Source organism: Daktulosphaira vitifoliae, unplaced genomic scaffold (assembly GCF_025091365.1).
Source record: "Daktulosphaira vitifoliae isolate Bord-2020 unplaced genomic scaffold, ASM2509136v1 Scaffold_2, whole genome shotgun sequence".
NCBI classification, from domain to species: domain Eukaryota; kingdom Metazoa; phylum Arthropoda; class Insecta; order Hemiptera; family Phylloxeridae; genus Daktulosphaira; species Daktulosphaira vitifoliae.
This window is the reverse complement of record NW_026099573.1, coordinates 46,446,124-46,461,107: the sequence shown is the minus strand read 5'-3', so window position 1 is coordinate 46,461,107 and position 14,984 is coordinate 46,446,124. Positions and strand designations below refer to the sequence as shown.

Genomic DNA, 14,984 nt, shown 5'->3' with positions numbered 1-14,984 from the left:
ACTGTCACATTGTTCATTTACCAAATTGTTATTTAGAGAGGAACACATCAAGTTAATGTATAGTGTACCACAAGCGTTATTAGCGTCTGTTCGATTAAATTATTGGCCTATTAACGGTAGAAACCTCGCACGATTTACCGTTAATAGATGTGTTGTTTGTTTTCGTCACAAGCCTCAAAAGGTGCAACCGATCATGGGAGATCTACCAAGGGACCCCCTGTCTCCGCGTCGAGCTTTTCTAGCCACAGGTATAGATTTCTGTGGTCCATTTTTGTTAAAAACAGCATTGAGGAAAAATTCACCGGTTACTAAAGCCTATGTGTGTATATTTATTTGTTTTGCGACACATGCGGTGCATTTTGAGTTGGTCAGTAATTTAAGAACCGATGCTTTCTTACGTGCTTTAAATCGGTTTTTTGATAGACGCGGAAAAAGTAAAACTTTGTACACTGATAATGCCTCAAATTTTATCGGGTCAAATCGTCAACTTAAAGAATGGTATGAATTATCTCAAACATCAAAGTAAAATTAATAATATGTTGTCTGAAAACGAAGTGGAGTGGAAATTTATTCCTGAGCGCTCACCGCATTTTGGGGGTCTGTGGGAAGCTGGAGTAAAGTGGATGAAAAATTTATTACGTAGGGTTTTGGGTGATGCCCAAAGTAAAAAACGTTTTTTTTATACGTTGTTAATAACATGCTGTTTTTGTGTTAAAATTATCGATTATATATTTTAAATTGTTATTACTTTTTGAAAAATGATGAACAAAAATTTTTGTTTCTAAATACTAAATATCTACCTCTTTCATTTGACATAATTTTTTTTCTTATTTGAACAATTTCCGTTAACATAAAACTTTAAAAATCCGTATAAAAATTAGAAAATTCTGGTAATACTGCGTCTTTTTAATATATATTAAATTAAATCTTATGTTGCGTACTGTAAGTTAAAAAAAAGTTTGTGTCGACGACCTATCTTCTATGTACAAATGGCAGTCAATGTTTAACAAAAAATAAGAGTTAATTTTTCTATTGGAATAATTTACCTAAATCGTAAAAATAACAATAACTACAGCTAGTGTTTGAATCCGAAGCGTTTCTTATTATAGTGATTTTAATTGCTGTCAGATACCATTATGTCATACCATTATTTGTCTCAATTATGTCACGTACACATTGTGCCACGATCCCAAAGTGCTACAATATTTTTTATCATGGAGTTGTTTTAACTTGAAAAATAGGGTAACTTTTTCAACAGTTTTCTCAAGGGAAATGGTATCATAAATTGGCCAAATGGTAGTTGGTATCAAGGTAATTTTGAATATGGTATGAGAAATGGATATGGAACATATGTGCCAGCTAAAAAGGAGGATCCACTTTATTCTGGAAATTGGATTAATGGGAAAAGACACGGCTTTGGACAAACAGATAGAAATAATGATTTCAATACTGTTGAAATGAAATATTATGGTTACTGGTCAAATAATAAAATGCATGGTTGGGGCTCAGCTCAATGGTCAAATGGTACCCAATATGGTGGACAGTGGAAAAATAGTAAACCTGATGGTGAAGGCACTGCTGTATGGTCTGATAATGATGTATGATTATGTTAACTACTTAACGACTTAATAACGAATACAATCTAATTAAAAAATTTTATTTTCAATAATAATTTTTCGCCAATGCCTCCAATAAGTCAAAAAACTGATTTTGAACATTTTTAATCATTTCAGATAGTCATTTTTTCGTTATAGAAATGAATGTTGAAGGAAGACCAAAAAAGAGATGGAGGGTTGCTATTGGATGTGATATGAGGACAGCTGGTGTGAGCGTAGATGATGTGAGAGATCGTGTCAAGTGGAAGTTTAGGATACAAAAAAGAAATATAAATAAAGTCAAAATTACACAATCAATATGTGATTTCAAATTTGCGTGATGTGAATATAAACAAAAGATAAAAAAAAGATAGAATAGATAAATTGCATATTATGGTTTTTATTAAAATTCGTATAATTAAATATATTAAATCAAATAAAATGACATAATTGAAAAAAATCATTAATAAATCGAGAAATATTTACTCAATAACTAAAATGTATCGTGGATTAATATATGGAAAAAATACCATGTCTAAGCGGAAATCACCAATTATTGTCAATAATTGTGAGAAGCGTTTATAATTATTGAAAGAAAACACTTAACGACAGACGCCATCTATTGGACGCATATATTACTTTAATAATGAAAATTGATCAAATATAAAAATTTCATACCACCATTTATGAGAAAATAATAGCAATCAACTTTTACGAATATAATTTTCAATCAAAAAAAAATGAGGCTAATAATCAAGATAAAAAATATCTTATTGTCTAAGGTGGACACAATAACATATGTATGTCAAATTTCATCAAAATCGGTTCAGTAGTTTCGTTGTCCATCGCGGACAAACAATGTGACATGAGATTTTTATACATAAAGATAATATATAAATATATAAAGGGAAATGGTTTTATTTAAAAAAAATAGTATGTCGAATGAAAGAGGTATATGTAGTATTTATTATAAAAAATATAGCATTATAAAGTTCAAAATATATAAACCAATGTTTTTATAAAAATCGTATTTTTTTTTTATTAACTTTGATGTTCGTTTTCGCCATGAAAACAATATAAAGTCCGACATTTTTTTTTCCTTAATAAAGTATATTATATAATAAAACTTTTCATGAGTAGGTTTGAAACAAATTTAAAGTACACTTATGGTGATTTTCTAAAAATTTGGGATAGGTACGTGNAAAATACACTTATGGTGATTTTCCAAAAATTTGGGTTAGGTATGTCGATGATATTTTTGCAGTTATAAATAAAGATTTTAATATGGGGGTTTTCATACAACATTTAAATTCTTTTTACCCATCGATTAAATTCACATTTGAACAAGAAGTAGAGGGAAAATTGCCTTTTTTGGATTTAATAGTTAAAAGAACAGAGGGGGAACTAAATTTTGAAATTTATCGGAAAAACACACACGTTCAGATACATTCCGAACACATCGAACCACACGTGGCAACACAAATTGTCAGCTTTTAATAGTATGGTTTACAGATTAATTAATATTCCGATGAATAAAATAGATTTTAATAGAGAATTGGTGGTTATAAAAGAAATAGCTAAATTTAATGGGTATAACGAAAACATAATTTCAAAATTAGTCCAAACACATAAGTGGAAAAAAGAAAGGAGGGCAGCTAGTACACTCACCAGCGAGGGGGAACAAAAAGTAATTAGATCACCAATTTTATTTTATCCGGGCATCTCAAATGGATTAACTAAAATATTTAAGAATTTTGGTATTACTTTGGTAACATCTAAGAGTAATAATTTAAGAGATTCATTAGGTAACCCTAAAGATAAAGTTNTTGGTAACATCTAAGAGTAATAATTTAAGAGATTTATTAGGTAACCCTAAAGATAAGGTAGATGAAGGGGGGAAATCAGGCATTTATAAAATACAATGTGAAAGTTGTAATAAATGTTACGTAGGACAAACAAAAAGAAATATAGGGGTCAGGTTTAAAGAGCACTTAAGAAATATTAAAAATCAAGAAATTGAGAAATCTCCAGTGGCTGAACATTTATTGACACATAATCACTCTATTAAAACCATAAAACTAATTAAAAACGTAAATAATTACAAAGAACTTAATATCAGAGAAGCAACAAAAATGTTTAAAAATAAAAACAATTTAATTAATTGGGATCTTGGCCCACTGAAAAATTCATATTAAACTTGTGTAAACTGGCAAAATGTGATAATATTACTTAGTGATGACGTCACTAGGTGATAAGGTTACTAGGGGTATATAAGAGAGTTTTTTCTAGTCGGGTTGTCAGTATGTGTTTAGCGTTGATAATGGTAACATTGTTTCCGAAATACGTATCCGCGACTTTTCATGAATTTTTTGTGGCTTTGAGTTTAATATTTTTTAGTTTTTTAAATTAAAAATATTTTTAATATAGTTTTAATTTTACTTAATTAAAGTATATTATATGAACTTTAATTTATGATATATATAAAAGTCTCAGTATTTCTGAAATACTGTTAAAATTTAGTTGAAAAAGTTCTACTTTCTATGTTTATTTTTAAGTTTTGAACTAACCATGTATTCAGGAAAATATATTTAGTTCTGATGGTAAAATATTGTTCTACAAATTTTGTGAAGTTAAAGTTTCTGCAACTTAACGATATTTACTTACACAACACTTAAAAACTGCAAAGCATGAGCATGCGGTAAATCCAAGAAAAAGAAGTGAACAGAATACAATTCAATCGTTATTAACTGTGTTGCGTAATCCAAAAAATGCAGTTGGCCTCACAGCCAGTTCGTAGCGGACGCACAAAAAAAACTAGTGTAAAATCGCACTGGTGATTTAAATGCTATATTTATATTTATAGTTCGCTATGGCGGGTTTATATGTAATGCTCACACTAGTGATACCACACTGTAATATTCTAAGAGTATCTGTCTACTATGTCGGATAACTCAAGGTACCGGTACAGCCGACGATCAACGTTGTAAATTAATACAAAACCAAAGAAAACTGAAAGGTAAACGGAGAGCACAAAAGAAAAGCGGAATCGTGTAACCAGTTAGGTGTACGTCGAAAACGGAACAGAAAGCAATATCGGTAATCCATATTCGGCGGCGGCCTTATCTCAGTGTCAAGGGTGGGGAGACGACCGATGACAACCGATTGTCATATTAATAGCTGGACGGCTGATATCGAGAGAGACACGGGTGAGCGCCAGCCTAGAGCAAAAGGCGGTGTCGTGTCAACTGAAAACACAAAGAAAAAAGTGATTTTAACTCCGATCTAGCTGATACTTTACTTTCGGCTAATATACAAGGTAAATAATTTAAAATTTAAAAATATCTTAGAAAAGTATACTTCTAAAAATATCTCCAACGAATCAACCTTGAGGAAAAATTATGTGGACAGTATTTATAAAAATATTTTAACTAAAATACAAGACGAGGTCTTTAACCGTAAAATTTGGGTTTCTATCGATGAGACCATGGATGTCGACAGACGCTATGTGGCTAATGTTATTGTGGGTGTACTTGATTTTAAAGATCCTAGTAAAGTCATACTTGTTAATTGTGAACATCTTGAAAAAACTAATAGTACAACAATAGCTCAACTTTTTGATAGAACTATGAATTATTTGGCCTCAAGGAGTAGACACAATAATGTTTTGTTGTTGGTTAGCGACACCACACCATATATAGTAAAAGCCGAATCAGCGATCAAATATTTTTCCCTAAGATGCATCATGTAACATGCTTTACTACATCGAGTAGCTGAGCAAATCCGTAGTGATTTTCCGTTAGTTGACAAACTTATATCGTCCGTCAAAAAAGTCTTCCTTAAATGTCCAGCAAGAATACAAATATTTAAAGATGAAGCACCTGACCTCACAACTAGTTATAACCAGTTCGGGGATATGGTTAACGACGTCTATTTATTACTGTGACTTATATAAAACAATTAAAAAAATTATAGACAAATTTGATCCAATTGATGCTTTGTCTATAAAAACAGCTCAAGAAGTTATGGGTGAACAAAGAGTTGAGGCCAATTTAGCTTTTATAAAATCAAATTTTTCGTTCCTATCTTTAGCTCTAATATTTCTAGAAGAAAAGAGGAAAACATTATCCAATTCGGTTGATATTATAAACACAGTTTCAGAAAAATTAGAAATTGCAGCATTAGCTCCTCAAGATTGACGCGGTCGCATTCTACTTCTAACTTTACCGCTGGATGGTGACTGCGACACAGATACCTCTCCTCGTCCGACAGGTCGCGCGACGCTGAGTGATCGCGGGTGCCGCGAACCGGTCCGGCGATGCACCAATAAAATATATAATTGAATCATCTTTCAACTATCTTACGGAACATCACCGTGATATTGTAACAGCCTTAGTGTTATCCTAATTTAAAATATATTATAAGTAATATTTAACCGCCATGTTATTATTTATTTATTACTTCACGAATAAGCTATAATTCCATCATTGGCGCAGTCGAATAAGGGATTTTACTCATAAGAAGTAATTAAGGTAAGTGCTAAATAATTAAAGCAATTATTATTTGTATTACCCTTAATGAAATATTTGGAATAGAGAGAACCTATAGCTTTAACTGATTAAAAGTGTAGTAAATCCCAGAAAAAGAAATTTTTAGAACTTAATTAGTCATAAGCTCTGTTATGAATACTTAACTTAGTATTATTATTGTTCTACAATTATAATAACAGATAATCATAAATTGAATTGTAATCGAGGTCGGCCTATAAGAATGTGTTTATAAGGTATTTTTCGGTGTTGCAAAATCGGAAAGTGGGCCGACTGCGACTGTTGTAATTCAGAGCATCGTTAGTCATTTGACAACTATTATGCGATTACTATTACTTTTATTTTTAATAAACTAATTATTTATTCGGCAATACTATTTTATTTTATTCTATTTGTTACTCCCGTAACAGCTTGTTAATTTTTGGGGTTAAGCAATAGCCATAGGCTTATTATACGGAAATAATTCTAACGTGGTTTGATGGAATTACATCATATTAAAACAATATACACAAAATTTCAAAGTTTTGGACACAAATTCTGGATATGAAGTATTGTGCAAAATTTCTAAGATATTAGATGGGGAAACAGAATCACTTAAAGAACTACCTGAAGTTATAGAAACTAACGACATTATTAATTTTAAGCACGCACCAATTATCTCTGTAGATGTGAAGCGGTCATTTTCAACTTATAAAGATCATTGAAGGTCGTTCAAATTTAAAAACATCAGCAAAATAATAGTTATTAAATATAATCCTGATATTTGAAGTACATTTATAATTTTTAGCTTCGATGCGAAGCTGAGAAGGTATTAATTTTACTATGATGTGTTTTTTTTTTTTTTATGTCTGTTGCCACTTTTTCTCAGATCTCACTGGACCGATTTCTTTCAAAAGTACGTCAAAAGATCACAAATCGTATCTAGTTGGAGACATAACCCTTCAAAATTGAAAAAAATTCCCTCGTTCTCCGAAAATGGGGGACATATCCAAAAAAATTACAAATTTAAAAATCGGTAAATTTTTTTATTTTTTTTTTCTTAAAACTTCCATAACTTTTTGAAAAATAAACAAATCATCATAATTTTTTTTTCTACTAAAACCTTAGATATTTCCCTTTCGTTTGATCTAACACTTAACCTGCTCAGGGGGGGATTTAAAATAGCAACTTTTTTACAAAAACTAACTTTTTCAACTTAATTTTTGAAAATGTTCCGGAAATACTGCGTCCTTTAAACATATATCAAATTAAAGCTTATTTTATGTACTATAAAATGAAAAAAAAAAATTTGTCCCGACACTTTATCTTCTGCATGTAAACGGTTGCCGTAGTTAAAAAAACACTATTTTTGTGTTAAAATTTTCGATTTTCGATTTTTAATTTTCAACTTAAAAATGCTATAACTTTTCGAAAAATGCATGTATCAGCACAATTTTTTTTTTTCTAAATACATTATAAGTACATCTTCCATTTGACATACTTTTTATTAAAATTAGACAATTTCCCCTTATATAGGGGGGGTTCAAACTTTGAAACATTGTATAAAAAATAGAACTTTTTCAATTGAACTTTTGAAAATGTTCCGGGAATACTGCGTCCTTTAAACATATATCAAATTAAAGCTTATTTTATGTATTATAAAATGAAAAAAAAAAATTTGTCCCGACACTTTATCTTCTACGTGCAAATGGCTGTCGAAATTATAAAAAAAATGTAATGTTTACGATAAAAATCACCTTCTATCGGAATGTTTTTTGTACTTAAAACTGCCATAACTTTTTCAAATATTAACTAATCAAAATAATATTTCTTTATATTGAAACCTTAGGTAATTTTCTTTCATTTNAATCACTGTCAGATATCATCTATACTGGACCCAACTATGCCACGACCCCACTGTGCCGCCACACCCACTGTGTTGGGTTTTTTTTTTCTTATTTAATATGTGTGTTTTGTAATGAAATAATTTAATTAATTTACATTAAAAAGATATAAAAAATTTTCGAATTAATATTAACCTTTTTTTTTGCATATAGTTATTGAAAATTAGGTATATTTTAAGGCACATAATTGCATATTTTTACATTTATAAATGCATATTTAATAAAATTTTAGTCATAAACATCCGAATCTATACATAATTATAATTTAAATAGAATTAAATGTCATAAGCTAGATAATTTGTTTTTGATAACAATTTTGTCTGCTCTATAACAATAGTTAAATTATAATTTAGTGCGCATTTTTTTCCTCCAGTAATTTTAAATTATACCGTATGTTTTTATTGAACTCTGGAAGTCAATTCAGCCTACCAAACTTTAATTTTGGTTACTTATTATATCTTTCTACTTCAACTTTTTGTGAGTACTGATCATACTTTTTCTGTTCTTATCATATATTGTTGGTCCGCATCATTGCCATCAGCTGTTTTCTGGTGACTTAAACGCTCGGTACTGTTGTTACATAACTTTCACTGTCCACACTATCATCTATCTATTTTTTGGAGACTTAAACGCTGGGCACTGAGATAGATCAACATGAGTAACCCTAACTCACCCAAAACCATTTCAAACCAAGTTATAACGAGGTCTAACTCTGCTACAGCCGCCAAAGCCTCAAAAGCTACACTCTCTGCACCCACTCCCCTATCTGCTGAAGAATTTCGACTAGCCTTCGCTGAAATTCAAAGCACGCAAAAGCAATGCAAAACCTTATGTGCGTCTCTTAACAAAATGTTCAGCGAACTAAAAAATAGCGTTGACCTTTTATCATCCCAATTAGCAGAGATTCGTGCTGAAAACACTACCATCAAATCTGACATTACTAATCTCCAGGAAAGAATTTCTGCCCTTGAAACTGCATCAAAAAACGACAGCGTGCTACCAAATCTTCTAAGTGAAATTTCGGAACGAGAAAAGTCCCTTTTTAATATTGTTGTTCATGGTCTCTCTGAGTCATCAGAAACCTCACCCTCTTCTCGTGCGAATGATGATATTAAAAAACTTAATGAAGTCATTCAACCGTTATCACTGTCCGTTCTATCTGATTGCAAGCTTTTTAGACTCGGCCGCCCTAACAATACAAAGCCTAGACCACTAAAAGTTATCTTTTCATCTAAGGAGCAAGCTTCTAGTTTCGTTATCGACTTCAACACTGGCAAACGCTCTTTGGGAGCTGATAATAATCTGCAGAATATTCATGTTTCGCGGGATCGCACTCTCTTAGAGCGACAGGAAATTCGTCGTGTCTACCAAGATCTTGACAACCGCAAAAAGCAAGGTGAGACTAACATTACTATTAGATACAGAAATGGATTTCCATATATTGTAAAAAATAACCATATCAGTGATGGCTCTTCAAGAACTTATGCTTCAAAAAACTAAATTCATCTTCTAACCTTTTCATCTCTAAGATACACCAGCACACATCGTTTGGCAATGATCCATTTTGCACCTTTTGTGTTCTTTCTTCATCAACTATAAACTGTTTTTTTAATTTTGTCTCTCAACATTCAAATACCACACATAATTCCACTTCTCCCTTTTCTCAATCAAATGTTAGTCTTAATAGACATTTAAATATTTATTATCAAAATGTACGTGGCCNAGCTCTTATACATAAGCAAATTTTATAACATCACTGGATATGAAATTACATGTATTTATTTGTAGTCTAAAAGTTATAACTATAATTGAATAGTTGAAATTTGTATTTTTGTAAGTAATTACTGATACGGTTCGTTAGCCAATATTGTTGTCTTTTTTTGCATAAAATGGCATTATAAAAGAAGATTTTCAATGGATTAACTATTACATTTTATTTTGTATATACAATTTGTGAGTGATAAGAAAGTGTAATAAGTCATCAGAATGTGAATATTAATATTAATTGAAATATTCAAATCATTAAATAATATTCCTAAATTGGTGAATTTATAAAATTAATTTTCGAAATAACCCAGCACAGGGTGATCGTGGCATAGTTAGGTCAAGTATAATGATATCTCACAGTGATTAAAATCACTATCATAAAAAACTAATATAATATTTATTCTTTCATTTGACAATAACTTCTGTATATTGTTAAACGCATGTTGATGTATTTAAGGCGTACACACTAAGAAATAATATAATTTGGAACATCTATTTAATCTGTAAAATGAATATAAGGTGTTTAATATTAGCTTCATGTCAGTTTAAATACAACTGTCGAGTAACATGGATGTTATTGTACTTATTTTATCATTACTAAAATGGATTTAATTTAAAAATATTAATACAATTACAAATGATCATCCTTGTAAAGTTGTGTTAAAATTAGTCTCGAAATTATGTGCACAATACAATGAAATTAAATGTTTGGTTATGAAATATGGTTATAATGAGTAAAATGATTATTATATTAGATGTTTTTGTGTTTATTCCGAAGATCAACTAGATGGTTCAGTTAATATTATATCCTAGCGTGTTCGTCGTAAATACATTGACCTGCGTTTAAGAATATACAAAACATAATTATTTGCTCGTATGCAAATACCATTTGAAAACATAGGTAAGAATGAGTTTTGCGAAGTGTGCATTTATAAACTACATATAAAATCGTTTTAATTGAGTAAAACAAAAAGTAAAGCAAAATTCATTATTTAAAGACAGTTATACAAATAATCGTTATATATATTTTGTACCAAATAAATCAGAAGTAAAATAGAAATTACAAATTCAATAAAAAAAAAGAGATATATCAAAAAAAAAATTGTATGAAGTGACCAAATAAATGGTTTAAATTACTTGAATTCCATTATTAAAACACTTATAGAAAAAAATGAGGTATTTTTAACTTTAATCAAGGTACACGGTACCTTGGTTAAAGTTATTTTTTTAAGAACGTATGTCGTCATCAAGGCAAATGTTTGAAGTATTGCCAATATAAATGTCACAATGATTTATCCAACTTTCAATTTATAGTGAAAACTAAAAATATCAAAATAAACTGTTTTATGACAACTACAATTCTGTGAAACATTTCTCTTTATTATCAAGAGTAAAGAAAATTTTTTTTAATTATGGCGCTGATAGCTTAAATGAGATACGTTTTGTGATATTTTTGTATAATTGAGCAAAATTAGTCGATTATGATCGAAAGTATTGCGAATCAGACACAAAAAAATCGCAAAAATAAAACCAATTGCTATTGCTAGCTATGCATTGAAGCGTAAAAATGATTTATCAAAATGTTGAGCCGTTTCTTATAAATTCAAGTACATGAAAACGTATTAATCTAAATAATACCATTTTTTTAATCCTAATAAAATTTATTATTTAATGCTAATTGCAATCTTGTTAAAATTAGTTATAGTAAAAACTTTTTTTTAATCAATTTTCTTAAAAATTAATTAAATTGTCCACAAAAATTGGTTATATATAAAGTTTTTGAAATATTAATTGACACGAAATATTGTTAACACATTAAAAATCAAAATTAAAAAAATTGTTGCACGACAAACAGGTACCTCTAAATTTTTTTTAATTTTGATTTTTAATGTGTTAACAATATTTCGTGTCAATTAATATTTCAAAAACTTTATATATATATATATACATTAGAGTGTACCTTATTTTTAAAATGTTGAAAAGTCCTAACTCTTATACCCCAAATTTTTGTGTATACATGTAAAAAGTACTCTTATATACCTTAATAGACCTGAAGAGCTATTAAAAATTAGATCAAATATAACCCATCCTACGAAAAAAGAAACAAAGTTAAATAATAGTAGTAGACTCATGGAAAAAATTCAGTAAAAAAAAAAAAAAACAATCTGTTGCAGCGCACACAACCAATAATCGCTACGGACAGACTTCAACACCCAACGTTCCAACTTTGTAGTTAAAATCTGAAAACCTGTTCGACACGGTAAGATGTTGAAACTTCGGCCAGCCCTTAGAAGTTCAATTATTCAATTAAATTCAATTAAACCCATTACTGGAAGTTATAGAAAATAAAAATATGAAGGAATTTATATCACTAGGTGAGAATGTCAGTGATGAGCAGTGCAAATGACGTTTAAGATAGAAAAAGAGCAGAGTGAGTATACACACAAATACCGCCCATGAACCGGTCTAAAGTATGTCACGACTGTCGTCGTGGAACACAAATTAAATAACACAAGTTTTTTAGTTCTATTATAAAATGGCGTGAAGCCGTATATTGTTCTTCCAAATACAGTCACAAGAATAAGAACAAACTGAAATATACAGTGTACTCAATACTTAATAACAAAAAAAACTGACGGTAAAATCGTATGAGCAGCGAGTTGAACGGGTGTAATTTTCGATAGATCCGTATCGTACGGGGTCACGGAGATTACTTAACGTATATTTGCGGCGGGTCGTAGATGGACGTGCGGCACTTGCTGGACTTTGTACCGTGGCGTATCGCACACGGTGTTAGTCAGTCAAACTATCATATGCACGTAGTAAGGCGGCGGCTGATAAAGGTGTTACGGGTCGCGGGTTGGTGTATAGAGAACGACGCGGGACCGTGTCAAGTAGTACACAGCTGAATATCTGATACGCACACAAACAAACGACAACATCTTATCATGATTATTTGGACAATAAACACCGTCGCAGCACGGCTCAACTAAAATAAATTACAATATATATAGGAAGTAAAGTCTCCATTCGGATCTCTGGGTGGGGACTATTAGTGAGGATAAAATGATCAGGGGGTTGATAAAATAGAAGAATAGCGAACTGGATTGTGCGAACCCTACTACAATGCGGTAAACTGGATAACCTAAAAATAGAAATGGCAAGAATGAACATCGATAATCTAGGAGTTTCAGAAGTAAGATTGCCTGAACCTGGAGAGTAGAGTATAGATTTATATACTCAGGCACATCAGTCGAAAAACCTCGAAGGGTAGGAGTAGGCATAATTCTTGGAAAAGACACATTGAAAAGAAAAAGAAAATGTACGTGCAGTATAGTGAAAGGATTATTCTTGTCAATATAGAAACCAAACCAAAAGACACAATTATATTACAAGTATATATGCCGACTTCCATCAATAATGATGGCCAAGTAGAAGAAGTATACGAACAAATATAGAACGCTTTTGAAACAGTTAAATGTAAGGATAATCTAATCGTTATGGGAGACTGGATCGCAATAGTAGGAGAAGGAAAAGGACAAAGAAACACTATGGGAAAATATGGACTAGGAAAAAGGAATGATCGAATAGATAGGTTGATGGAATTTTGTGCAACAATGACCTGATAATAACGATTACATGGAAAATGTCAGGAGATTTGGGAAGGTACCAAATAGATTTCATCATTGAAATAAATAGATTCAAAAACCAGGTCAAAGACAGTCGGAGTTATCCTGGTGCGGATATACAGTGACCACAATCTTGTTATGTTTAAATGTAACCTCAAACTTAAAAATATTTTGATATTATGATGAAAATGAACAACAGAGAAGAAGCATATAAAACAGCAAAAAAGTTTTTTGGAGTATGTACATCCAAATGTGGAGTAATAGAAAATAAAGAAGGAGAAATTATTTATGAGTAGGAAAAGATTGTAGATAAATGGAAGAAATTAGAGGTCGCGATTGTGAAAGGGTATTAGAATACANACCCAAATGTGGAGTAATAGAAAATAAAGAAGAAATTATTTATGAGTAGGAAAAGATTGTAGATAAATGGAAGAAATTAGAGGTCGCGATTGTGAAAGGGTATTAGAATACACGGACAAAACATATTTTAAAGGCCGTGTATTTAATACCCANCACGGACAAAACATATTTTAAAGGCCGTGTATTTAATACCCATGCATACATTGTATATATATATATATTAAATTAAATATATGAGTATTTAAGGTCACGGGTTTTTAAATGCCCGGATATACACGGATATTTTTACTACACGGGCTTTAACCCCATCATAGGTAAAAACACGGGTACCCGTGTAGTTCATTACACGTGTAATCGCGACCTCTAGAAGAAATACATAGGAGCACTTTATGATGAAGAAAAACTAGTTGTTACAGATTTAAAAAAAATAAATGTCATGGAGCAAGATGAAGAGTATGTAGAATTTCCGGTTTTAAGAGAAGAATTTAACAAAGCATTAAGAGACTTAAAACCAAAGAAAGTGGCAGGAATAGATGAGATCCAACCCAAACTTTGAAAGAAAGCAGGAGAAAGTATTGTAAATGAATTATTTAAACTTATTAGAAATATTTACAAAACAGCGAATATACCTACAGACTGTGTAAAGAGTATAATTATTACTAATCCAAAGAAGACATCAGCTAAAAAGTGTGAACAATATCGAACAATTAGCTTGCTCTCGCACGCCTCAAAGATTTTAATAAAACTTATGTATAAAAGAATGGAAAAGAAGATAGAAGAATTATTACCAGACTAATTCAGATTTAGAAAAAATATGGTTACGAGAGAAGCGATATTGGCTTTAAGATTAATTGTAGAAAAAAGAATACAGAACGTAGGTCAACGTTTATTACTTATATTGACAATAAAAAGGCATTCGATAATGTTACATATATTGAAAAGAGTTGGGTTGTAACCACGGCAAGAAAACTGCTATATGAATTATATACAAATGAAATAGCAATTATAAAAATGGGAGATATACAAAAAGAGTCCAAAATTAAGAAAGACGTTAGACAGAGTTGTACATTATCACCTTTAATATTTAATGCCTACAATAAAGAGGCCATAGTTATAACAATAGAGAGGACACAGTTTGAAATAAAGGTAAGTGGTTACAAAATAGACATGTTGAGATTCGTGGACGACATTTCAAAAATGAAAAAG

The 14,984-nt window shown here is 30.7% G+C and overlaps 1 protein-coding gene across 1 annotated transcript; it reads left to right on the top strand.

Moving 5' to 3' along the window:
• Window positions 1-8,326: 8,326 nt before the first annotated feature.
• LOC126899159 (uncharacterized) lies at window positions 8,327-9,738 on the top strand. The gene has a single exon (XM_050673756.1). The coding sequence runs from the start codon at window positions 8,677-8,679 to the stop codon at window positions 9,520-9,522; it is 846 nt and encodes a 281-aa protein (XP_050529713.1). The 5' UTR covers window positions 8,327-8,676; the 3' UTR covers window positions 9,523-9,738.
• Window positions 9,739-14,984: the final 5,246 nt, after the last annotated feature.